This window comes from Camelus bactrianus, chromosome 21, assembly GCF_048773025.1.
Source record: "Camelus bactrianus isolate YW-2024 breed Bactrian camel chromosome 21, ASM4877302v1, whole genome shotgun sequence".
Lineage (NCBI taxonomy): Eukaryota > Metazoa > Chordata > Mammalia > Artiodactyla > Camelidae > Camelus > Camelus bactrianus.
The window spans coordinates 4,697,299-4,724,198 of NC_133559.1; the positions used below are offsets into that span (position 1 = coordinate 4,697,299).

At 37.0% G+C, this 26,900-nt stretch overlaps 1 protein-coding gene across 2 annotated transcripts in view; it reads right to left on the reverse strand.

Moving 5' to 3' along the window:
* Positions 1-2,836: 2,836 nt before the first annotated feature.
* The window catches only part of ANP32E (acidic nuclear phosphoprotein 32 family member E), a 28,284-nt gene continuing 4,220 nt past the window's right edge, over positions 2,837-26,900 (reverse strand). The window contains exons 1-7 of one of the 2 annotated variants that reach the window (XM_010958505.3): positions 16,145-16,522; positions 13,142-13,291; positions 12,529-12,651; positions 11,594-11,759; positions 10,191-10,363; positions 5,830-5,884; positions 2,837-5,179 (exon numbers count right to left, since the gene is read on the reverse strand). In XM_010958505.3, coding sequence (XP_010956807.1) covers positions 5,109-5,179; positions 5,830-5,884; positions 10,191-10,363; positions 11,594-11,759; positions 12,529-12,651; positions 13,142-13,291; positions 16,145-16,198 — 792 coding nt within the window. In that variant the 5' untranslated portion in view covers positions 16,199-16,522 and the 3' untranslated portion in view covers positions 2,837-5,108. Of the gene's footprint in view, positions 5,180-5,829; positions 5,885-10,190; positions 10,364-11,593; positions 11,760-12,528; positions 12,652-13,141; positions 13,292-16,144; positions 16,523-26,900 lie in introns of those variants that run through there. The other variant, XM_074349367.1, reaches the window with a different exon arrangement.

Genomic DNA, 26,900 nt, shown 5'->3' on the forward strand with positions numbered 1-26,900 from the left:
GGCATTTCTGGCCCAATCCGAGGCGTCCGGGAAAGCGCCCTTGCGGAGACTTTCGGGTAGCCCCGGCTCGTCCCGGGTGTTGACCTTTTTTTCAGTCTCCTGGCTTTTCGACTACGCGCTTGAATCTAAGAATCTGGTTTGTTAGAACTTGCTGTATGTCCCGCAAATCAAATTAGGGGTACATTCTAAAGTGGTTGGCGCTTTTTATTCTTTTCTCCGTAACTAGAATGTCATTTCTATGATGTCAAATCTTGCTCTCTCCCCAACACTCTCAAATCCTAGTCCGAATGCTTGAGACTCCAGAATCGCCGGAGGGCGCCCTGTTGTAAAAACAGTCCCCTTAGAAAGAGTAAACTTCATACCTCAGCGGGTGAGGATTAGGGACATTAAGGTAAGAATTTAAAGAGGCACGTATCCCACAGAACTACGACAGATCACTTACCTCAAAGACAGACTCTAAAAGATTACTTTTATTAACGATTTAGGCATTTAAGTAAAATCTACCGCTGTTTATTCTAGGCTGCTATCAAGGATCTGAATTACTGATACTGGGAGATTACCTGCACCATGTGGTTAGTTCGCCCTAGAGGGGTGTGACGGGAAATGAGGCTCCGGAGAAACCTGTCTTAAAGCTGGAGTCCTTGAAATAAGAAGGGAATGGGGTAAAAGCAAGATAAATGAGGCTGAGTTCCAGAGTTTTAATTCTTCGTGCTGCTACAGGCCAGGAACCTTGGCATTGGGAAATCAGGCCGTAGTGCAAAAGGATAAAAATGCCGACTATATCAAAACAATAACGAAGGAAATTTCTCTCCACATATCCCAATATAGATAACTTGGCAAAAATAAGACCCTTCATTTGGAATCCTATTTGGGAAGATTTCACTCGTTTCCTACAAAGAAAATCCTCAACACTGCATAAATGAGTTTGTTCTTAACTCAGTCTATTCTCAGAAACCTGAGGTAGGGCACACAGCTGAAGGCTCTGGACCTGTCCTGCTAGTTGCAGTGTGATTGTACGTGCTGCTTCCCGTGCAAACGCTAGCTTCCTCTCGTGTTGCTGTCATTGGTTCTTAAATATAGTTGATCCAACTGCATTTCCTGCCGTAACACAGATTCTTTTACCAACCCCAGTATTCCTCAATCGCAGCTGTCTACAAATGACATTGAGCTCCACCGAGCATACTATTATTGGCTTATTGGTGCCAAGAGAAGAGGACCCTGGGAGCAAATGCCTCCTACTGGAGAACTCGGTAGCCTTTGTGAGTTAAGTTTGGGGCTGTGGAGTGAGTTACAGCTAAAGTGGAGGGCACAGATCATGGCCTCCAGCTGCAAGATGGTGCAGTGTGAGTATTCAATAGAAGAATTAGAGAAAATAAGGAACTATTTACAGGATCAAAGTCACTTCTTGAACGGCAAGAATGAGTTATTTTCATCAGTGTTATGTGCCTGTTTGGTGGCCTCAGTATTGACCAGTAATGTGGATGTGTCCATTTTATAAGTAACCAGGTGGAAATGATGCCTTAACAAAAATTTAAATTATTTGTAAACATTCTTAAAATTGAAGTCATACTTGCTTCTGATTCTTTCTTAATCGGAGTTGCTGTTATGGGATAACCCTGCTTCAGGGTCTTACCACACATAAAAGTGGCTAGATTTGTATAAAATAATTAAATATATATGTATAAATAAATAAATAAATAGCATATATAGGATATAAAGCCTTATTAAAGATTCTCCTGGAAATCATTTTATAATTTCCATTTTGTGGTATAACCTGTTCTCAGTCAAATTAGAGCTCTTCAGTAAACTAGTAGTAACACAAGTAGCTGCCTCAGACCAAATTACACAAGCCAGGTTCTCAAATCTTAGGCTGATCAGTACATGAAAGAGGAATGCAATAGTAGAATGCTATTATTAAGCAACAGCTGCAGAATACCATGGCATCCAGTACCAGGAACAACAGAGCGGAATTCTCAGCAATGGGAAGCATAAATGTCACATGTTCCAAAGCCTCTCTCTAAAATCCAGAACAAGGAATAAACAATACTTTAAAGTGTTTTTGAATCACAAAATGTTTATAGTGTTCTACCATTTTCTTTAACTGACAGGGAAAAGGCTTCGAATTTTTTAAAGCCATAACCCCCCCCAAAATACCGTATTAATTTCAATAAATAATTCCTACAATTGAAATACATTTCAATATTTTCCACCTCTCAGGAAGCGGAGTTCCATAATTTAAATATTTTCAATATTAAACTGTAAAAGTCATGAAAGCATGGCATTATACTTGTGCCTTGACTTTACAGATTCCAGAGTCGTTTATGAACGAAACATTTTAAAAATCACTTATCACAGGAGAACTAAAATGAGAGCAGGAAAAAAAAAGTGTGGTTCAGGTTTGATGTACTCAAGGTAAACATGCAATTGTTTGTAATTATATTATCTATGGATTCTGAAAATAAATATTATACAGTATAAGTGGGGACTTTGAGTATAAACTCATTTTAGAAAACTGTTGGTGTACAACAGGTTTATAATCACTTTAGTTAACTATAGGTAATAGTTACTTCAACTGTAGGTTGTAAGTTATTACTTCAAGTCAAAATACAAAAAGTACTGGCTCAATTTGCAACTCCAAAAGTAAAGTCAGTTTTTTCAGCTCCTTGGAAAAAAAGTTAACAAGGCAGATAGTTTAACTATTACATTGTAATGCCTCATATCACATCCAAGTGTTTGAATGTTAACTTTCAAGCTGATTCTTAGTTTTCAAAAAAAAAACCTTCAAAGCTCCCAATGGTGGTGTTCAAAAATGAATGTCATACAGTGAAACTAATCGTTAACAACAAATCTTCAATTTATTTGAAGCAATTCAGTTTCAAAAACTTTAAGTTACAGCAGTCACAGAAAAAAAAAAAAACAGGGAATAGTCAGAAACAATAAAAGAATAATTAGGAGTACTGCATTTTTTGTTTGTTTTTAACACTGTCATGGCTTTATTCAAAACACAGTTGCACAAAAGTATTAACTTCAAAGTTTTTTAAGGAGAGTTTGAGGAATTTAACACACTATATACATACTGCCATACAAAGAGCATTAAAATAGGACCAAAAACTTCTACAAAATATAAAACCCCACCCTTACTTATTTGCATGAAAATACCACCCACAAAGCTAAATAAGTCTTACAAAGTTATTTGGAGGCTCTAAGTGTTGTTTTCAAACCAAAGAACTCTAATTCTGATTGTACAGTAAGATGATTGATAAGAAAGTCAATATATAGATTTAATTTTTAAATAAGTATTTGATAATCTGGCATTGCAATGAGAATTCTTAGAGACTAAAACAGGGCATTATAATTGTAAAAAAGGAGTAAAATGTTAGCCTTTTGGAAATTCCAATCCCCCCACTAGACTTATCCCAACAGTTTTATTTCAGTCATTTATGCAGCTCTTTTAGTTTATCCACAAATAATTTCATCATTTTTACTTTAAAACCCCAAGTTATACATTTTAAACTAAAAAAGCAGTATTATACTCAGTAATTTAAATGTATCCCAGTATAGAAGTGTAACATCAATTAATTTGTTGATACTAACTTTTTAAAAACTTACAAATATTCAAAACAAAGGGGAAAATTTTAGATGGCCAAGATTAAAAAAGCAATTGCCTTGAACATGGAGCCTCCACAACAAAAAAGGGAGAGGTACTTGTCTATTCATTGTATTATATTTAGTAGCCATAAAAGGAAATACACACTCACTTATCCCAAATGTTTTTCCTACTTCTGACAGACATCCACTTGAAAACAAACCTCAATTTTAATATTGATATAGTTTCAAATATTTTTCCAACTGTCCAGTATATTCCAATTAAATGCTATTATCTGGTAATGCTTTAAAACTATAAAGAATAATTAAAGGTTCTACTCAGAAAAATTAGAAATACTTCCAGAGTGGTATCTAAATCATTTGGGAAGCTAATCTGACTTGAATTAATTATCAACAGGCAATTGTTCTGACTTTTGAGGAACACTAATGCTGCTTTCAAGAGCCTCCTCTGCTTTTCTTGCTTCATCCTGCTAATACAGTCTGTACATCTTGTCAACCAAGAAAGATTTACAGTAAGCAGAGTCTGTTGCATAAAGCTGTATTGATAATAATATTCATATCTCAGAAAATACTCCATTTCTTTCACTTAGCTTGTTTAAAACTGAAGACAAGTCTGAGAAGGCAGTTGAGGTATAAGACAAAGTTGTCCTGGGTATCCAAAAGTTTCCCAACTCTTTTTTTGAGAAGAGGGAAGGGGGTGAAACAAGAAAGGGAGGTGATCATAAAGGGATCACTGAGAGGAAAACGAAGAATGCACACTTAAAAACAGAACAACTGCTGGCATGTCATGATCTTCAGCTTAAAGAAGAAAGGACTCACCTGCATGTCTCTCAACTCAGTATAAGCAATTTTTCCTTCAAAACTAAACTGCTAGTCACCTGGCTTAAAAGGTTTCAGAAGCCTCCACAAAAGCCATGAACTACATTGTTGAATAGAATCTTCACTATTCTACTCCTACCTCTGAAGCTACTCTTGTGACAAAAGCACCCAAATACCCTCAGCTAAAAAAAAAAAAAAAAAGTTATTGCCTTCAAACTAAAGATCTCTGGGTCACCTCTAAAAAAACAACCAACCAACTTATCATTCAAGAGACTATTTTCATTTCAGATTCCAGCCAACTGTGATTTCAGTTAATTTATAAATAACTTTAAAACCTTATGAATGAAATGCACCATACTACACCTGTGTAAAAGCGATCATGTTTTAATTATGCTAAAAATGACTAATACAGTGAGCTTTAATTAGAAAAATTAAGATTCTAAATAAATTGCTAGGGAATTTCACAATGGGGTCAATGAAAATTTTTCTCTACATACAATATGATCATTAACATACTAGTTAATCTTATTTGGAATGATAAGGCAAAAATAGTAAAACCACACTTTTCCTATAAAAAGTTACACGTTATCTTCTGTAGGGATAGCTATCATACATGAAGAAACAAAGATGTGATCACTCTATTGCACACCCAGGAACATTAGAGAATCTGGTCTTAGAATGATCTAGTCATCTTCTTCCTCTCCATCATCTTCAGCATCTCGTTTCCTCTTTTCTCCTCGAAGACCTTCTTCTTCTGAAAGAGAAAGGGAAAACTATACAATATTTAACAAGTGAATATTTGTTAAGCCACAAAGTGTTGAATGTATCTAGTGAAAAGTTCATGGCATAAGAAAATTATAGTTAAGTCTCCTCTCTGCATTACTTTCAATTTCAGTACTGAAACAGCCTCAATAGATTTAGAAATCCATGTAAAATGACAGCTTGCTATGCACCCTTGTGGCCAAATCATGAAGTACAGATCAGGAAACTAAGGGCATGACATTAATGGAATTATTAGTGAATTTTTAAATTTATTTTGAAAGACCTAGGTAAAGAGAACCAGAGAGAAAAATCTAAAAAAGACATTATCTGAATTTCAACTGTTCTTCTTAAATAAGGTTTCACCCTCTGCAAAATGAAGGGCCCTAAAAAAATAATAAATTGAGCTCATAGTTTCATTATCTCTTCATTCCTATTTTGAAAATAAATGTTATAAGCTGTTTTTCCCATTTAAATGGAATTAATGAATGCCCAAGAAAATTCCTCCCTAAAAAAGGTTTTATACCTTCAAGGCAAAAATCAAAGTGGTCAGTAATGATTTGAATTATAGACTCATTCTTTAAAATCCATGAATAATAGCTTTAACTTTAACTTTAGGATTTTTAAATGGGGCCTATAACTCACCCTCGTCTTCTTCTTCTTCTCCCTCTTCAACATAGTCATCATCATCTTCTTCATCCTTGAAATTCAAATATTCAGTTTGAGAATAGATAAGCTATGACTTGGACTTTTCACTATTTGATAATACATTCCAACAAGAGCAAAAAATTATGGTCATTCTGTGTTCTGACAACCTCTGCCTAACTTATATAGGTCTTTTTTAAAAACCCAACTAAATTTAGTTACTTTATTAAAATAAATTATATCTGAGACCAGCAATATTCAAAAGAACTTTCTGCAACGATGAAAATGTTTTGCATCTGTGCTGTCCAATGCAGTAACCACTAGCCACACGTGGCTACTGAGCATTTGAAATGTGACCAGTGCAAATGAGGAACTGAATTTTAATTTTGTTTTATTTTAGTTAATTTAAATAAACAAATGTTCCCAGTGGCTAATGAACAGAGTACTTTTGACTGTTTCAAAGACAAGTCTTCTGTTTTATAGATTAAGGAAGAAATTACCTGAATCTTAGCCCCTACACAGTTATATGGGTTGAATAAGTCAATCTCTCTGGACTTTTTCCAATCAATGAAAGAAAGTATTCATCTAGAAGGATCTCTAAGTTCCTTCTACATCAAAAAATCTACACATCAAAACAGCAAATGTCAGTAAAAACCACAGTAAAACTTGATCTACAACTCTTGTGGAATGAGTTGTTCTAGACAGCTAAGATTTAAACATAGCCTTGAAACATCATAACCATTTTTCTTCTTTAGCCAATTGGGATAAAATCTCTAAAGTGCACTGCACACTTCTACCATTATATGCTAAACCTAGCAAAACCTCTTTCTTGAGTTCTCATAATCCCCATTTTGATCATGAACACTACACTAATTAGTACATGCCAATTCCCTCAAAGCCTACCAATATATGTAAGGTGCTTTTCTCATTTTTAAAATGACCTTGGCCTCTACTGTATCTTTTCCTAGTTTTTATGCCTTCTCTTTTACTGTCAGTTATTATTCCAATTTTAATCTGCTATGGATTCAGAAAATAGATCAACAAGCTTACCAGAGAACAGAATCTAAAAGAGAAAATAGGTTTAGAATAACAGCTGAACACTCTCCTACAAAGAAAATGTCCTTATACTTCAGCTATCCAGAGACCTTTTACACACTGTCGTGTGCTTAGTTGTGTTCCAAACGGTTGAGTTCTTCTATGTTTGAAAAAAATGGAACCCATCTAGGGTCTTCCCTCCAATCCCACGAAAGTTTACTCCTCCTTAAAACCAGTTTAATTGGCAAATGTCAAGAACCTCTGGGTAGTTAGGAAAAACTTTGATAACCCACCCTTTTCACAGTATCTACAGCCCTATCTGTGTCTAGAAATACAGTACAGAACCTATTTTTCCAGCATTTAGCTTGAACACTAAATTGCGTATTATATTAGAAATTACTCTCATACAGTCAATTCAAACACTAAAGCATTCCAGACCAGAACACCCAAGCTATAAGCAGTACAAGCAATAGATGTGGCAGCAAATAAACTAAGGAATTACAGTAAAAGTCAGGAGAACGTGCAGGCTTACACTAAAGGAAAGAAAAGAAAGGAAGAGAAAAGGGGTAAAGGAGAGAGGGAGAGGAAAAGAATGAGAAAGAAAAGGACATTTTAAACATCTCAAAGCTGCAAAGGAATGATGAGGATATTTAAATACTTACTGTTTTTTTTAAAACCACTCAAAATACTAATCACACTTATTCCATGATAATTTAGAAAAGCCCAAGTCTAAAAAGCAAATTACTTCTCTGGATTTTGTTTTTAAACAAAACATGATTAATTGATTCATGGTTTTATGCCTTTTTTTTTTAATATCATCTGTTGGATCACCAAGAGACATGCTCTGTAAAGACTACGGTCTTTTCCTAATCAGTGGGAAATAAAATGTTTCCCCATTTGTACTATGAATAATACTAGGACACCAAAATTCCCAATTCTTCTAAAGCCTCCATCCCCATTTTTAATGAAATATACTACAAATACATAAAGTCCTTCTTTATAAATATTAACTCCTTACCTCTGAAGAGCAATTGAAAGAGATAAGACTCAAATAAAAAATAGCTAATCAAGTATCATTTCTATTTCCTTCTAATTTCTTTTTTGAATCTTATATAGTCTCTGAAGCTTCTCTGGCTCTTAGCTGCTAAAAATAAGATTTCATTTTTAAAAATATCCAAATTATCTCATCATGATTGAAAACTTCTGGCCCCTGTTACCAGGTACCACATTGACTTCATGTTGTATGCAATATCTCAGAGATGTTTGCTCTATACTTGACCACGTCGATTTTAGTTAATATTTCCCAATATTCAATGAAATGATTAAATTTGAAACATAAACATTTGCAGTTAGCGCAAGGTCATTTTTAAATTACTTAATACTATTTAGACTTAAAGAGGAATTATTGGCAAAGAAAATAAAAAGTCAACTGCAAAATAACAAGTAAAATAAAAAATTATTTTACTAATTAAAACTTTGAGGAAAATATTCAAGTTGTATGCCGATGTAAATTGAATAGGTTGCCTTTCTCCATGAATACTTAAAATACTTAAAAGTTCTGTTCTTCGTTATTATAAAGCTCCCAACTCACTAAGGCCCCCAAACAAGTTTGTCTCATTTTTTTTTAATTTTTTAAAATTTTGTATAATTTTATTTTGGTGGGAGTGGGGAAGGTAATTAGGTTTATTTATTTTTAGAGAGGGTACTGGGGATTAAACCCAGGACATCATGCATGCTAAGCATCACTCTACCACTTGATATACCCTCCCATAAGTCCCATTTTTTCCTATACTAGTTTCATATTTTAAATGGTATCATATAACTGCTATACATAAAATAGATAAACAACAAGGTCCTACTGTATAGCACAGGGAACTATGCCTTGTAATAGCCAATAATGAAAAAGACTATGAAAAGGAATATATATATATATATATATATATATATATAACTGAATCACTATGCTGTATACCAAAAATTAATATTATAAACTGACTACACTTCAATAAAAAATAAAAATAAAGTAGTATCAGAGAAAAATCATTAATCAGTGATATTGCCTATCTAACCAATGTAGAAGTTATTAGAATAAATAAGACTAACAATTTCTAGTCCAAATAAGATACCTTTTTAATAATATTACTTCAAATTATGAACTATGAAAACAAAACTCAATAATTTAACATTAGGAGAAAATAACTTATCTAAACTCCCAGGGGCTAAAGATCATCTGTTCAAGTCAATTGACATTTCCCATGAACCTACTATGTCCTAGTCAGTGTACTACATACTGAGATACCAAGATGAACAGACTGCCCCTGAAGGAGCTTTCTAGTACAAAGTGGCCAAATAAACAAGTTTTTACAAAAGTGCCTATAAGCAACAGACACCTAATCAAGGTTCAAATGTAATAGAGGAAAGACTGATTGTCTATGGAAAATTATAGAAAGCTTCAATAATGAGGCAACTCCAGAGTTGAGTGTTTAAAGAGTCACGAGGCATGATCTGAGTGGTAGTTACAAAAGTATGTACATATATAAAATTTCATGGACTTGTACATAAAATCAGTGCACTTTACATGCTTTACTGTATTTATGTTTACCTGAGGAAAAAAGAAAATAAAGTTCATCAGGGGGCATGGGTAGAAAAGCCATTTCAGATAGATTAAACAATGTATATAGAGATAGGCAATTACAGCTTTGCATGATGATTTAATTGGGTATTGAGGGAGATGAAGCTAGAGAAGGAAGCTGAGGCTAGATAATGAAAGGCCTCGTATGTCTTGGTGGCAACAGGGAAACAAAGGGTTTCAAGCAGGCTAGTGATACCCCATTTGCATTCAGACTACGCAGGCAAGCACTGTGGAGGACACACCTAAGTGGTGACACTGTTCTCAGAGAGACCATGCAGAAAACTATTAGAAAAACATAAGAAATAATTAGGGGAAAAGAGAGTTTTCCTGGGGGTCTACAACGTGCCAGCAACTAGATACTTTACATACATGATTTTTTTAAATCCTTAAAATAACTATATGAGGTTGGTATAAACTCAGTTTTATAAATGCAGAAACTGAGGCTCAGAAACATCTGTAAAATGTTTCCACCTTACCATGCTGCTGAGGGCAGAATGGATTTGAAAGATATCTGGGAGGTAAAATCAGTAGGTATTTGATCATCTGGATGTAGTTTGAACTCGGGGGGCAGTGGGAAAAAAGGCAGGCAGACACACACAAACAACTCTCAGATTTCTACACAACTTACTTTTTGTACTACTTAACCCTATGCCTAAATAATTAATTTTCAGTGCATGTGAGAAGGTCTATTCACCTGAATTTCTTCTTTCATTAAGTATGAGAGGCCCACCTCCTCTTCTCCCTCTCCTAATTCTGAGCCTGCTTCATCTTCATCCTCATCCTCATCTTCTTCCTCCTCTTCTTCCTCATATCCTTCAGGTGGACCAGCTTCATCTTCCTCTTCATCTTCCTCATCTTCATCTCCATCTTTAAAAATATTTTAAAAGACGAGCAAATGACTGGGCAAATGTTTCTCACTAGTATGCTGATCCTTTTTACCCTGGCCCCTTAAACTTTGAAGTCAATTGGTAGGAAGTATCTCAAGGTGACTTTTTTTTTTTAAGATTTTTCTTTTAGAACATCCACATTTACTACTTGAAAAACATGGTTTCTAAATATTGAAATTTTCCTAATGTATAGATTTTCATCAAAACATTATACGTACTAAAGTTTGTTGTACTTCATGGACACTTCAAAACCTGCCTGTCCATCATTCCATCATTTTATAACATTATTTATCCACCAAATTTCTTCTTACAAGCAAAAAACTTTTCCGTGACAATGAATATGTGTATGTTCATGTATAACTGAAAAATTGTGCTCTACACTGGGATTTCAAAAAACATTGTAAAATGACTACAACTCAATAAAAAAAGTAAAAAAAAAAACAAAAAAAACTTCAACCAATAGTAACAGTGTCCCATTACTAACAACAGCTATTCTGTCATCTGATCTATTAGTCGTCCATTTATCTAAAAATATACATACAAATGTTCTAGAGAACAGTTCCATCACATCCTCTCCCCCCAACCCCACCCCCAAAAAAAACCCATATCCATGAGCAGTCACTCACTATTTTCTCCCACAGCCTTGGCAACCATTAATCTATTTTCTGTCTCTATGAATTCACCTCTTCTGGACATTTCATATAAATGGTGTCATACAATATGTGGCTTTTTGCATCTGGCTTCTTTCACTTAGCAATAAGTTTTCAATGTTCACTCATACTGTAGCATGTATCAGTACTTCCTTTTTATGGCTAAATAATATTCCATTATATGATATAGCACATTTTGTTCCTTCATCAGTTGCTAGACATACGGTTGTTTCTACTTCGTGACTTTTATGGATAATACTGTGATGAATGGGTTTTTTTTTTTAAGTACTATTTTAAAAGTTGCCATTGTTACTGGGTGGTGGTTACACAAGTTTATACAGATATAAAACTTCATGGAGCTTGATATTGTAATAATCATTAAACTCCCCAAAGCTATTAGAAATCTGAAAGAATACAGGACTAGAGCTGTGGGTTTTTAAATTTTTCTTGTCTTACTAACATTTTTTTTTTCTACACTTAAATATCCACACCCAATCTAATCTGCTAGCTAGAGTGGAGGCTATAATTGTAACACATTTATAAGCATTAAGAATGATTACCCTCATCATCTTCTTCTTCTGAATCAGGTGCTTCGTTATCCTCCTGGTCAAATCCATCTAAGTATGTGATTTGCTGCAGCAGTTCAAAAATACTTTCTCTATAATCTTCCAGGTTTGTGATCTCACAGTTAAACAAGTCAAGACTCTTCAAATTTTTAAGATTTTGCTGGAAAAGTAAAAAGTTAAAAATTATATTCAAGATTTAAAATATAATGTTACTTTTTAAATTCATGAACCAAAATATACTATGTGATATCAAGTGAATGATTTTTGAATTTTTAGAATATTAGAATGAAGGGTTATTACATCAAGCACAGCCAATTCTCTTAATGAGGCCCAGTACATAAACTCCAGGAAAGTAGGAACTTTGTTTTGTTCGCTGCTTTATCTCTAGCACCTGGCTTAGTGCCTTACTTATAGAAGGCACTCAAAATACTTTGTTGACTGAATTTGTTCATAAATTGGCAACAACAATAACATGGTTTAGTTTAAATCCAAAGTCAAGCTTTTTTTCAACAATTTCAACCTCCTCATAAGCTTTTTTTTTTTTTAATCAGAGCAACAATTTTCAGTGTTTCACTTTATCTCCTTTTCTTTCCCTCATACCAGGAAACAAAGGAGCAAATAATGAAATAACTCAAAAGATAATCAAGAAAGGATGGAAAAGGGACAGAATTTAAGAAAATCCTGGAAATCTTATTTTAAAACCAGATAGTCAACTCCTGAAGTTGATAATAAAATAAATTTCTCACTGATATAAAAATTTATCTGGATGTTTTACTCCAAAGGAAAATAAACCAGTATCATCTAGATCACAACATACAAGAAATTCGTAAGTTTCAAAAGAGTGAAATAGAAATCAGTAAGATAAGACAAGCAAATCTCAGAAAATTCAACCAAAAAAAGCAAGTCCAGAGACAAACCTTCCCACTTACCAGAGCTTCTACTGTACTGAGATCTTTGATTTTGTTTCCACTCAAGTTGAGGTAGGTAAGATTTGGACACTTCTCTGCCAGGACTTCCAAGCCTCCAGAAATGATATTGTCACTAAGTTCCAACTATATATCCAGCATGGGGAGAAAACAAAGGATGGTGAAGGCTTAGGAAAAATCAAAGATTTTTAAAATATATCAATTTAAAGAAGAAAAACAATTGTAGTTCTCTCCGGCCTCAAGAGATTGTCACAAGTCTTTAATTTCCAATCTCCCACCTACAACCACCAAATAATATATTAAAACCTATATATAATAGGCTTCCAACCCAGGTTTGGTTCCAGTTGTATAAGAGTTGGATTTTTTGTTTTAGAGAAAAACACTTGGTAGAAGTTAAATCTAAATTCATGCCAAAAAGCAATTTCATTATTAAATTTAAATTTCTAAAAGCAGTATTACAGCTGATTTCAAAATTCTATATAACCCTTCTTCTTACCTCTAGAAACTTAGAACCTTCTAATTAAAAGGCAGAATGATCATTTCATTTGGCAAAAAACTGTACAGAATAGACTCCAGCATCGAAATCTTGATGCTTTCATGCCTAATGCCAACTTACCTTCCGAAGTTTATTTAAGCTGGGCAGCCGTGCCAGTGAACTTAGTTCCACATTAGCCATACTCAGAAACTCTAGTTTTTTAAAGGTATCATTCAGGCCCTCAATTTCCCCATTGACACAAAGGCAATTATCAAGGACTAACTCTGTCACCTATAAGAGAGAACATGAATGATTCTTTAGTTTGTAGTCTGTTTAGTAGAAGACTTGGGTCCTGACATTCTGGAAATATGAATATTAAAACCACCAATCCCCTTACATAGATCCTTTTCATTCACACATACACATACACCAAAAAATGAAATACAGTCTCAAGTCATCATAAGTTAACCTTCAAATTTAAATCTGGGCTAAGAAGTTCAATGCCTGCTTCAAATCACCAATAAAAAATTAAAATTGCATAAAAAATAAAACTTTGAAAAAGGTCTCACGTGAAACTTGTTTCTGACCTTCATGAAAACGACTCTTAACATCAGGGTATGCATTTATGCAGTGACAGGATCCCTGGGCTACTGAGAAAGGATTTAAGTGAGCTGCCCTAAAACGGCCGGAGAAAAAAGGAAACTGTTCTATTCACTTTTTCAGTTTAAACCCCATTATCTTCGGTTGATAAGTATCACTATAACTCAGAAATACCTTGTTACCCTTCTGAAGAAATGTTAGAAAGCTTCTAAGACAGCCCAGCTTTCGGATGTTATTTGTTCTGATATGAAGGCCAAACAATATCACCCTCAGAACAATACATCCTTGACAAAATGTTATTTTTCCCCGCCATGCTAGTAGCATTTTTGTGACTACTCCCCATTCTTGGGGGGTGGGGCATGCTGGATCCTCTGTTAGGTCACAGTTGTAGAACAAAACTTTCTGGTAAGGGCCTAAATGGACTTAATCTGAAGGAGGAGGCAGGAAACCCTGGCTCTCCATTCCCAATGCAAAAATATCAGGTATTCTGAGTACTAAAAATTAGCGACAAGGAATGCCACCTTCTCTATTGTAATATGACTTTGACATAATTATTTCAGGAAGCAGAAAGGGCATCATAATCTTTTGAGAGATGAGGAAGCCAAGGCTCAGAGGGTAAGAATGACTGCCTAGGGTCACAAAGTGTATGGCAGAGCTGTGCCTCCCCTCTAAGTCTTCGGACTCCTAGTCTAGCTGAGTGGAGGAGAGAGGGCCACTAGACTTGGTGTCAAAAAATCAGTTCTTCCACTTGAGTAACTTCACTGCCCTGAGACTCCGTTTGCTAACTTGGATTCTAGAACAATACAATCCACCTTACAAGCTAGTCGGAGGGAGGTAAGTAAATAATAAACATGAGAAGTGCTTTGTAAACTGTAAAGGGCTATACAAATACAAGAGACCGTTATTACACCACAGGGGAAGGAGAGGCTGCAAAAAGGCAACATCCGGCACCCCCCCAAAACTGGCAAGGAAATTACTACGGATAAGACAGGTTAAAAACTGGAGGGGTGGGGATCCACTTTTTCAACCCAAGACATAAAAGAGCATTCGAAATATGTGCTTCTGCGACGCAGCTTTTTAAGCTTGATTTTGTTTGTTTTTTCCTAAAGCCCCTAAAGAGTAGGCCCTAGGAAACTTCAGGTTATCTCGGGTGATAGCAAGTTGACTGTTTCCTCCTCCCTGCCTCCTACCAATTCAGGGAAACAGAGACTTTTTTAGAAGTACATAAAGATCTTGGATTTCCACTCTTTACGCCGTCACAGCCCATCGGACAGACCCTACTCATCCTCCATGCTGGTATGCACAAGCACCACCTCCCCCTCGCTGAAAAAATTACATCTCTCATATTGCGATTCTAGGCTTTATTTCAGAGGTCGCAAATAGCAAGACTCTGGACGTTTTCCTCTGCGACCAAAAGTGCGAGGTTCCTCGCTGGCCCTGGGCCCCGCTCTCGAGACCTGCCGCTCCGACCGACGGGAAACCCCACGAGAGGCGGGGACTCCCCAAGGAAAAAGGGGTCGCCTCCCAGCCCGCGTTCCCCTAGGGCCTCCGCCCGGGGCAGGGAGGGCTGGGTGAAGCGGAGGAGGCGCCCTCGAAAAGGAGGCGGAAACGCCTCCCGCCCGACCCCCGAAAAGTTGACCAGGACCCCGCCTCACGTGGCCCCTCCCAACCCCGTCTCTTTAACTAAGGCGACAGCAGCGAGAGCGCATCATTTGGTTTCGCCGAACCCATCTTTAAAACACAAAACTTCTACGACCCATTTGTTGAGTTTTGTGAAGCCATCTCCAGGGATCAAATTCGGAGTTGCGGCCACCACGACACGACACACTGAATTTCGTCACACCGTGGGGGGGACGAAAGGGAGCACGCCTCGTGTCCCCTCCCCACCTCCGGTCACTACAGCGAGTCCTAAAACTTCCCCGCGACCGGAGAACCGGCGGCTGACCCAGATTCCGCCCGGCGGCTGTCGGCGCGCGCCGCTTCCCCGGGGGAGTGGGCGCCGCCGGCAGCAGGCCGTCCGGATTCCGCGAGCGACCCCAACCCGCGCCCGGCGCGACGTCGTCGGACACCCGGGGGCCTGGAGGCTGGGGGCGCCCTCCCCACCAAAAGAAGAGTTGGCAGCACCGCAGAAAAGTTGGACTAACTTCTCAGGCAACGATGGCTGCAACAGAAGCGAGTGGGTCTTGGGGGGTCGCGCCCACGCCGCCGGCCCCAAGGAGCAGGAACGTGGGGAGTTAAGCGGCAGAGAGGCCCGCAACACCCCGCTTCCCGCCCCCACGAGGCCGGGATGCCTGACTGCAAGAGAGGGGAAAGGGGCTAAGCCCCCATACACACACAAAAACGCCCCTAGAAACTTAAACCCTTCGCCATTTTAAGTAAAAGATTTTAATGATTTAAAACTTAAAATTAAATATTTTCCCCCAGCCCTAACCCCAGGTGGGAGTTAATTCACTACCCCTCCCCACACACCCACCCAGACCCCCAGAAACCCGATCCTCCGAATACAGGGCTGGTGGGGAAGGGGAGGGGGCTGAGTCATCTCACCTCCTCCGGGGCTCTGTCCCTTAACTCCAGGTTAATCCTCTTCTTCATCTCCATGTCCTCCTCCTGCTCTTCTGCTGCTACTCTCCTCCTTTACCCTTTCCTGCCTTTCCCACTACCCCCAACCCTAAAATTTTAGAAGATTTGGAAATGAATGAAAAGAAACGCAAATATTAACGCCCACCACCACCAGATAGGTTGTGGGGGAGAAAGAAGAGAATAACAAATGGAGTCCAAGGAGTTGGGACTCTAACTCGGCTGCCCCTACCTCCTTGTCCACACACTCGCGCGCGCACTCACACGCACACACATACACACACCCGCAGTTCCTTCCCCTTCAATGGCTGCTCGGAGACTGAGCCTCCATGACACGGCACCGCCAACCCCCTGGCCTACACTCCACCCACCTCCCGAACATATTGGTTGATTCTTCAGCATCTCTCTATCCTATTGGGCTACATAAATGTCTATCAGTCTTCAGGGTGGACCTGATCCAGAAATGCTGTGTCTATTGGCTATGACCAAGCGCGCAGTTAACTCCGATAGGTCCAGGAAGGTGTTCGTCCCGGGGAAATGATTTTGAATCCCAATAGCCCCCCTCCTTTTCTTTGTGTAATTGGCGCGCTTTCCCTAGGCAATCGGACGGTTTTGAAGCCTGTTGGATTTGTTTTTGTTTTGTTTTTGTTTTAGTTTTGTCCGTTTTAAATGCTAAAAGAAGGCATACAGCACCCTTCTTACATGCCGAAGTTGTGAGACAGATAATTCAGCACACGGCATCCAATGGCTCTTGACAGTTTTTAGGCACAGCTCCTGCTTTGCAACCGAGGTGCACAGCAATGTGCACATCACATAAAAAGCATGCCTTTATGACACTGTTCTGCTAAAGAGAGGCTTCTGGTGCAGAACCAAAGCAGATGTAACGGTGGTATTTTAACATCCATCATGAAGGACTGAATGATTTGAAAGCAGCTTGGTGAAGTATGATAAGCTAGGCACCTTTAAATAAAACTACCCTGAAGGAATTGTTACTGAAGTAATTGTTGCTGCAATAAACACTAAAGCCTTGAAGGAAAAACAGTGCTGGCCTAATGAAAATCAGACATCAATGCGCATAGAAATGGTACTGCAAAGCCTCTCCTTTTTAAAATCCCTTTGGTTGGTTTCCATGGAAATCTGTAGTTTAAATGCTCGTTTAAAAGTCTGTCAATGTGAAATATAAAAGTGGGATAAGAATGATTTTTTAAAATTTCGTCTTGAAAGTCTAGCTTTTCTTAGTTCTTGCTTAAATTCTGTCCTTTTCATTAACTTATGCCTTTCTCAGGATAAATACCAAAGAAATTCCAGATGATTTGGGGAAGGAATTGGCTGAATTAGTCCAACCTTTCCCAGAGCTGAGTATTTATTTGCTATTTTTCCAGTTTCTCAGGTTAGAGACTTTAGGATTTCTGAACATTCCACCATCACTGCCTCTCCTACCATACAGATAAACGCAGCTCCTCAGATAGGCTTATGTTTAAATTGTAAATATTTGTCAATGGACATTTAGGTTGTTTCCATGTCTTGGCTATTATAAATAGTGCTGCTATGAAAATTGGGGTTCATGTATCATTTTGAATTAAGGATCCCTCTGGATATACGCCAGGAGTGGGATTGCTGGATCATATGGTAAGTCAATGCCCGGATAAAGAATTTGTAGTATATTTATACAATGGAGTACTACTCAACCATAAAAAAAGAATAAAATAATGCCATTTGCAGCAACATGGATGGATCTGGAGATTGTCATTCTAAGGGAAATAAGCCAGAAAAAGAAAGAAAAATACCATATGATAACACTTATATGTGGAATCTTAAAAAAAAAAAAAAAAGACAAATGAACTTATTTACAAAACAGAAACAGACTTACAGACATAGAAAACAAACTTATGGTTACCAGAGGGGAGAAAGAAGTAGGAAAGGATAAATGGGGAGTTCGAGGTTTGCAGGTACGAAATAATACCTATATATAATAGATAAACAAGCTTATACTGTATAGCACAGGGAACTATATTCAATATCTTGTAGTAACTTAGAGTGAAAAAGAATATGAAAATGAATACGTGTATGTTCATGTATGACTGAAGCATTATGCTGTACACCAGAAATTGACACAACATTGTAAACTGAGTGTACTTCAATTTTAAAAGTATATACAAAAAATGTAAATATTTGGTATTTGGCAAGTTAAATACTTTGAAGGAAAATAAAATAGTGGTTGTCTTTTCCTTGCCAAATGTTTCCCTTGAATTCCCTGAAAATGAAATTTTGTGAAGATGAAAACAAAGGGGGAGAGCTTTGGGTATAAAATGACATTGGAGGAGGGGGTATATGGAGTTAGTCAAATTTGTTTGTTTGTTTGTTTTAATGCAGGCCAAAGGAAGCCAGGATGACATAAAACTGAACAAAAATGAACTGAGGAACAGTTCAAGGAAGAATTTAAAGAAACAGGAGAAGGGGGAAAAAAGGCTACAAAGAATCCTGGAATTACCAGCTTGGGAAGAATGCCTGTGTCCTGATCCCATCGGCCATTGCAAAGTCTGGAACTCTGGAATGGAATCCCAAAGAGAGTTCAGGGAAGGAGATTCATATTTGGGAGTTATCCATTTACAAGTGATAGTTGAGCACATGAGAAAAAAATAAGATGTCCACAGAGAATGTATATAAGGAGACTATCAGGCAAAGAAGAGCAAAACATGGTTATGGGGAGAAAGAGGAATTGCCTACCAAGGTTGTCCAAAAAATTGAGGAGTAGTAGGAATTAAGGAGGTGAATTTGAGGGGAAAAAAATGTGTGGAAGCCAAAGAGTTTCAATGAAGAGATGATTATTGGGGTTAAATGATAAGGCTTTTGTATCAGAGCACAGTAAAGAGAATGGGAGAGTAGGCTGGAAATACTGAACGTGATGAGCCAGATTGGAGGATGTAGCTTAGTATGAGAATCAGTGGGCTGCTTCTTCCTTACTTCGGAGGTTTTCCTTCTTGCAAAAAGAGCTCCGTTAGTGTTAATGGGGCCTCTCCTAGCCCTTTGTTCATCCACCCTAAGTGGCATGTTCCATGTTGCTCCATCCTCCATGCTCCTGGGAGAGGGAGCCTGTTTGTCAAAACACACGTTCTGCTGTGCTCCTCCACACTGACGTCTGCCCCAGTCCTGGCTGCCTGATTCTGAGGTGCAATCAGCAGGCCCATTGACTCTCACACTAAGCTGCGTCCTCCAGTCTGGCCTCTAATAGTAATAAAGGGGAGATATTGATCTCCAAGTTTACTTTTTGCTTTATTTCTACACTTGTTGGACTCCTGCACAAAGAAGAAGTGCTATTATTGGGATCCCCCTCAGAGATCCCATTAGACTAGAGGTAATTGTCTTAGCAGAGGAGAAAGTTGAAACCTAACTGCCTGCAGGAGATTGACAGACAGCCCGATTTACACTGTAGAACTCCACAAAGCTGCTGAATTTGGAAGCACTAAGAACCCTTGAAGATGAGGATGAGGGTAGAGCTAAAACAGAAGAAATAGTAAAGGTCATATTAAAAGCAACTAAATCCTCTTCCCAATGCTGGCCCACAGAGATCAAAATAAAGTACTCTAAACTCGGAGGCAGAAGGCATAACTAAGGCCAAGTTAGATGTAATGAAAACTGAGAGAAAAATGAAAAATTTGTATTTTAGTGAGAACTTTCCCCAACAAACCAACCCCTTCCTCTCCTCCACTCGTCTTATAATTGGATGTAACTTCAGGTAAAAGGTTGGAAGTTTCCTCTCTGGAGAAACTGACCAGTCTAAGACAGAAGTCCAGAGATACTGACAAACTGGTAGGAAATGGCCAGATATCTGTTCTGTCCCCTCACCATGCAATCTACCAGTCAACAAGCTTCCATACATAATTACACACACCTTTTAAGTGTCTCACTCTTCAATGTGAATCCATAGGTAAGAATCACCAAATATTTAGAAAAGCTTTTTCACATAAAAGAAGAGCAAAAAAATAAACAAACTGGAAAAAATGAACCCAGAAGAAACAGACAGGGCTGGAAGCAGAAGAAAACAATTTTATGAAGCCTAAGTTAAGGGGTGGGTATGGCTCCGTGGTAGAGCATATGCACAAGGTCCTGGGTTCAATCCCCTGTACCTCCATTAAAAAAAAAGTTAAAAAAGAAAGCCTAAGTTAATATCATAAAAGATGATATATTCATGAAAATAAAAGAAAATGCAATAAGAACATTCTCAGAAGAGCTTATGAAAATTAAAAATATGAATGCAGAACATAATAATTCAATAGAAAGGGTAAAAGATAAAGTCGAGGAAATCTCCCTGAAAGTAGAACAAAAAGCAAAGAGATGGAAAACAGAAGAAAAAAGTCAAGAGTATTAGAGATCAGTCCAGAAGATTCAACATACAATTAACAGGAGTTTCAGAGAAAGAAAATATATAAAACAAAATTATTAAAGAAATCACATGAGAAAATGTCCCAGAGCTGAAGGATATAAACTTCTAGACAAACAAGCCTACTCAGTATCCTTCTAAGAAATAAAAAAGACCTACACCAAGATACATTGTCATAAAATTACAGGAGACTTAGAACAAAGGAAAGATACTTAAAAGCTTCCAGGGAGAGAGAAGCCGGTCTAATTTACAACTGGAGGATGGAGGGCTCCAAGACGAATATTCCTTTTAAAAGTGTTATGACAGATTACCTTGTATCTTTGAACACAATGAAAGAGGAATTACATTTTCAACAGTGAGATTAGAGATGAATAAGCAATTATAAAACCAAAGCAAAAAGAAAAAAATTATCATTATCAGTTCAAGGGAAGATTAAAAGTTGTATGAGAAAGGAAATATAATACACTGCTTGGCTCAGCTATAAGTATTAATGACTTAAATGCTGAATGCTGATTTAACTAAAATTGTGATGTAATCATTATATCAGGAGGATAGAGTTAAAAAAATGTGTTAGGGAGGGAGTGTTGTGTAAAAAAGGTAAATCCTTATCTTTTATAGTTGGAAGTTAGTAGATAATAATATCTAAAACTGAAAAATCAAGAAATAGCAGTATAAACATATTTTTGGAAGTTTGGGCTTATAGACTGGAAGAAATAGTTTAAAATTTGCAGTGACTGTCTTTAGTAAATAGAATCAGATGTGGGGAAATAGTGCTTTATTTTGAATTTTATTGATCTATTTGACTTTTAAAATTATGTACATTACTACTTTGATAAGAATAAAAATTAAATTTAAAAATAATATGAGGGAGCTAACAACCGACTTGTGGACCTTCTAGAAACACAACAAAACATATTGAGTGAATCAGCTGTCTTCAGACTGATACCTGCTTTTCTTATTCTGTAGTAGAAGCTAAGAATATAGGCATATTTGCTGTATAGAAGTTTGGGGTGCCAAATCCATACTTACAGTTACAAGACAGAGAACTTTTTCAATGCACAATGCCTATAGGCAATATTGGTATACTCTTCTGCATGTGTTTCAAAAAGTATGTTCCTCTGTTTCTTTATTTTTAAATACAGTTAGATTTTTGCCAAGGCTATGTTTGTATTTCTATCTAACTTTAGTTCAATCAAGCCAATGGCTTCCACAAAGTACTAAAAGTAAAGTCTTAGTAATCAAAGAGTTGAATGCAATCATGCTGAAATATATTAAAATTTATTAGAAGCTGGGTGGCTGGTGCAACGTGGTCTGTTTAATTGAGGTCTTCTCCTGCTTGATTATTTAAGCTATTTTGACAAGCAGTATTTTTGCATTACCATAAATTGTTTTAGTATTGTGATTTCTTATAAAATAATGGGTTTACTTTCAACATGTGTATTTGAAGAGCTTGCTACACTCACTAATGTAGACTTTACTCATTTTTAAACCAAAATTTCCTTCAAAAGAACATATCTCTCACTTTATACTAAAAGTACATGTGAAGATAGGGTTCAGAAATTTATGGCAATGTAGTTTGGTGCAGCCATTGTGAAACAATTTGGAGATTCCTCAAAAAGCTAAAAATAGACTTACCATATGATCCAGCAATCCCACTCCTAGGCATATTTCCAGAGAGAACTCTAATTCAAAAAGATACATGTACCCCAATCTTCATAGCAGCACTATACACAATAGCCAAGACGTGGAAACAACCTAAATGTCCATCAACAGATGACTGGATAAAGAAGCTGCAGTATATTTATACTATGGAATACTACTTGGCCATAAAAAAGAATAAAATAAGCCATTTGCAGCAACATGGATGGACCTGGAGATCATCATTTTAAGTGAAGGAAGCCAGAAAGAGAAAGAAAAATATCATATGATATCACTCATATATGAAATCTAAAAAAAGAAAAGAGGAAAAAAAAGAAGAAAAGAGAAGACACTAATGAATTTATCTACACAACAGAAACAGACTCACAGACTTATAATAAACAAACTTATGGTTATCAGGGGAATAAGGGTAGAAGGGGATAAATTGAGAGTTTGAAATTTGCAAAAACTACTATATATAAAATAGATTAAAAAAACCTTCTGTATAGCACAGGGAACTATATTCAATAACTTGTAATAAGCTATAATGAAAAAGAACATGAAAATGAATATATATATATGACCAAAACATTATGCTTTATGTCATAAATTGACACATTGTAACTGCCTATACTTCAATGAAAAAAAAAAAAGAAATTTAACCACGATACAGGTAATTTTACTTCTGTGTGATAGCTGGAAGGTCACAGGGAGAGAAAAATGCTAAATTTTTACCTAGTTGGGGAACACCAGTTATAGGGTCCTTTGCTTATCTCTCCAAAGAAAGAAGAGAGTGACAACTTGTGTGTAAACTATTGGAGGAGCCTTTAACCTTTAAAGAAGGCAATATGGCAGTAAATAAAGCAAAACCCTTACAAGTACACACCTCAAATTAAAACCAAAATGCAATATCACTACACACCAGTTGGAATGGCTACTTTTTTTTAAGTGACAATGTCAAGTGCTGGAGCAACTGGAGCGCTCATACGTTGCTGGTGGGAATGAAACAGTGCAACCACTGAGAAGAACAGTTTGGCAGTTTTCACAAAGTTAAACATACACTTACCACACAATCCAGCACTAGGTATTTACTCAAGAAGAATAAAAATGAATTGAATGTTTATACTGGTTTTATTCACGGTTGCTGAAAACTAAAAACATCCCACACGTTCTTTAATTGGTGAATGGATAAACCATGTACAACTACATAATAGAAAAACTCAGCAATAAAATGTAGCAAATTCCTGATATGCAACAACATAAATGAATGGTAAATGAAAGAAGCCAGATTCAAAAGACTACATGCTGTATAATTTAATGCATAAGACATTCTGGGAAAGACAAAATTATAGGAGCAGAAACAGATCAGGAATTATGTGGGGTGGGGTGATCAATTGTTCTATGTCTTGATTATGATGGTGGTTACAGGACTGTACACATTTGTCAAAACTCAGTACTCTACACCGAAGTGGGTAAACGTTACTGTATGTAAATTACACCTCCATAAACCTGACTTTAACAAAAGGAATGAGTCTGAAGTTTTTCATAATAGAGTTTTTTTAAGTATATACCCTCTTGCAATTCTACTTCTAGAAAACAGTTGGACAAGTGTGTAAATATACATGAACAAAAATTCTAATTGAAATATTGTTTGTCACAGGTAAATATCTACCAGTCCAAAGGTAGAGAACTGGTTAAATACATTAGGTTTCTTCTCTATAACACTATGCAGTTTAAGTTGCTGATAGGGATATATATTTATTGACACAGAAGAATGTTCACAAATAGTGTCAAGAAAAAAGTTATAGGTCAATTATATATATAGTTTGGCCCTATTTTTGTAAAAAATACAGTATTTTTACACACAAAATATATGTATTTAGATACAGCTTCATAGAAAAAAGTTTGTAAGATATCAGAATGGTAACAGTTATTATCTCTAATTGGAAGAATTTTGAGTGATGTTATTTTTATTTCTTTTTTGCTTTTTTATATCTCTTATTCCTCTAAACTAATCAGGTATTACTTGTAAAATTAAAAAATAATAATTAAGAGGAAAAGTGACAAGCCATTGCTAAGATCTGATGTTCTCTACCATTCCAGAGCCAACTCCAGTATTTCCTTTTTAATTTTTAAAAAAGGAGCAAAAAAGTCAATTTTTCCCAGTGTGCATGGATTTGCAACCAGCCTGCAACAAGGCTTCTTAAATAAAATATGTGTAACATGAAATAATAAGCATATTTGATAGTAGAAAATGGGGAGAATGCAGGATCTAGGAGCTCATTAATAACTGCATTTCACTTTTGCAAGTGTTGCCTTAGAAATGACTTGAAGCTTTTTAAAAAAAGAAGGTTATTTTGGTTTTATATTTGGATTTCCTCCTCAGAGCTATGCCTCCCCACCTATTACAGGGAATTAACTGAGGCAGCAGCAGCCAGGACCAAAAATTTCTTCTATTTTTTTTCAAACGTTTTTGATCTTGTTTTAAAATATCTTAAATTTTAAGTGATGGGTCTGTCAGAGCCTGATTCTTTGTCCTAGTACTATTTCTCTATGACCCCGGCAAAGTCACTTTATCCTTCAAGGCTCATGCCCTTTTAAGAAAAATGTATAGATATTTTGAAGCAAATAAAATGCCAATGAAAGCACAGCAGGATCCTTCACTTTAAGGTTTCAAAGAAATCCAAATCATTTGTCACAATCTGATCTGAGAACAGACTTATTTGGGGGATGATTAACCTAGTAATAAGCTACCCATCATCACAAGATTTCGCTATCTTGTCCTCGGATTTCTAGTCCTATGGCAATTCAGACATAACAATCCATTCAAAAACAAAGAAAAAAGTATCTTTAACTGGAATCTTCTCACTATTGCAGGGAAGTGGTATTAAATGTTAATGTCCTTTGCTTTTGTTGGTACACAACCTTCACCTGAGTTAGATGAATGGTAGGGAATAAAAAGAAAAGGGAGAAGCCAGGCAGAATGAGGCAGCCACCAGAACAGATGGGACAAATTATTACCCTTCCAGGGCATCATGATAGCCATTATCTTCCTCCTTGCAAAGGAAGAAGCTTATTAAATATATTAAAGAGAATCCTGCTTTGACATAACTTATCCTTTGGTGTCACTCTCAGAGACAGTGAAGCATGGGTCTGCCTGCTGAGGAGTGGCAACTTTTATGTTCTTACATATAACTATGGGACCTGATTATGGACCCATCTTGTGGAAATATTGTTGATATCGGGTGAAGAAAATCTCACTAATTGCCCAGCCTCCTTGGTTCCCCTAACACTTTGTTCTGCCACTCTTTTGAACTTCTCACTATTGTAGTCTAGTAACTGGGTAAGGTATCTGCATCCTCTATGAGACTGTGAAGTTCTTGAGGGCAGGAGTTTGTCTCATTAATTTTTATTTCTAGGGCCTGCCATGGTGCCTAGCACCTAGAAGTGCTCAATATATATTGAGGCCTGTTGCTTACCTCTGCAAAAGTGACTGCAAAGAACAATTCCAGATATCTGGAAGCTCTGCAAAGAATGGCAAACCCCTTCCTGCCTCTGCTTCTCCAGCTGGTGTAGAGCATTGATTCTCAAGTGCGGTCCCTCAGACCAGCACCATCAGCGTCATTTGGGGACCTGTTAGAAATGCAAACCTCTGGACATACCCCAGGCCTGTGGAATCAGAAACCATGGGGCAGAGGCCCAGAAATCTGTATTTTAACAGGCCTTCTAGGTGATTCTGATGCACAATGGCATTTGAGAACCAATAGGAGAAAGTTCAATGGCATCTGTGTCCTTGTCCTGGTTTAGCTAAGTAGCTATAAGACTAACCACGGGAGGATCCCTAAATCCCTCAAAACTCAGTCTTTCAGGGAATGACAAGGGAGTTGGAAAGATGCCTGAGGACCCTTTCGGTCTAAAATTTTGCAAAATACCAAAGGCAGAAAGAAAGTTTTAAAAAAAATGGTCCAATAACTAGATTCATTCATTCAATCAGCAAATATTTACATACTAGGCAGTGTTGTGAGCATGAAATCAATGCGTGACACAAAGTTGCTCCTTTTTAATTCAAGTTGAAACATTTCAGACCACAAACTTTCACCTGTCTTCTGTCTACAAGATTCTCATACTGCATCTGTCATGCAATGTGAACTGGAAAACTGAGAAAATGACCCAAAGAGTTCTGACCACCCCCCTCCCCTCCAAATTACTTTGACTTTAAATCTTGCAAGCTTTTATGTTTCCTTACGGGCCTTCAGTACCAGTGTGTTAGAAGACAAGCACGTGATAATAAATGTGATTATCAAAATAGAATATCTCTGGGTCTACATTACACAGGGCACAAAGTTGCTTGCTTTTTCAGGAAACTGAGTCCATCCGATTGTCTTCTCATTGATTCTCTTTTCCCAGCAATCAGTCACCAGCTGTTCTGCTGGAGTAAGTCCCTACGTTGACCAAACTTCTTTCCTTTTGATCGGCCTCCCTCCATCACTGAATTCTCACTTACCCCACCACACAAACTCAGAGCACTTACTGGGTTCCTGTAAAGTGTTTTAAACTATTTATGATATTTGGTGAGTTTAAATATCCTTTTTTAAAAGGATCGTTTAAGAAAAAACAAACCAAAAAACTCACTACACACGGACACCTTTGATTCTGACTTGTTCACATTTCACTGCATTTGAAAGGACAGGAGATGGCGCCAGA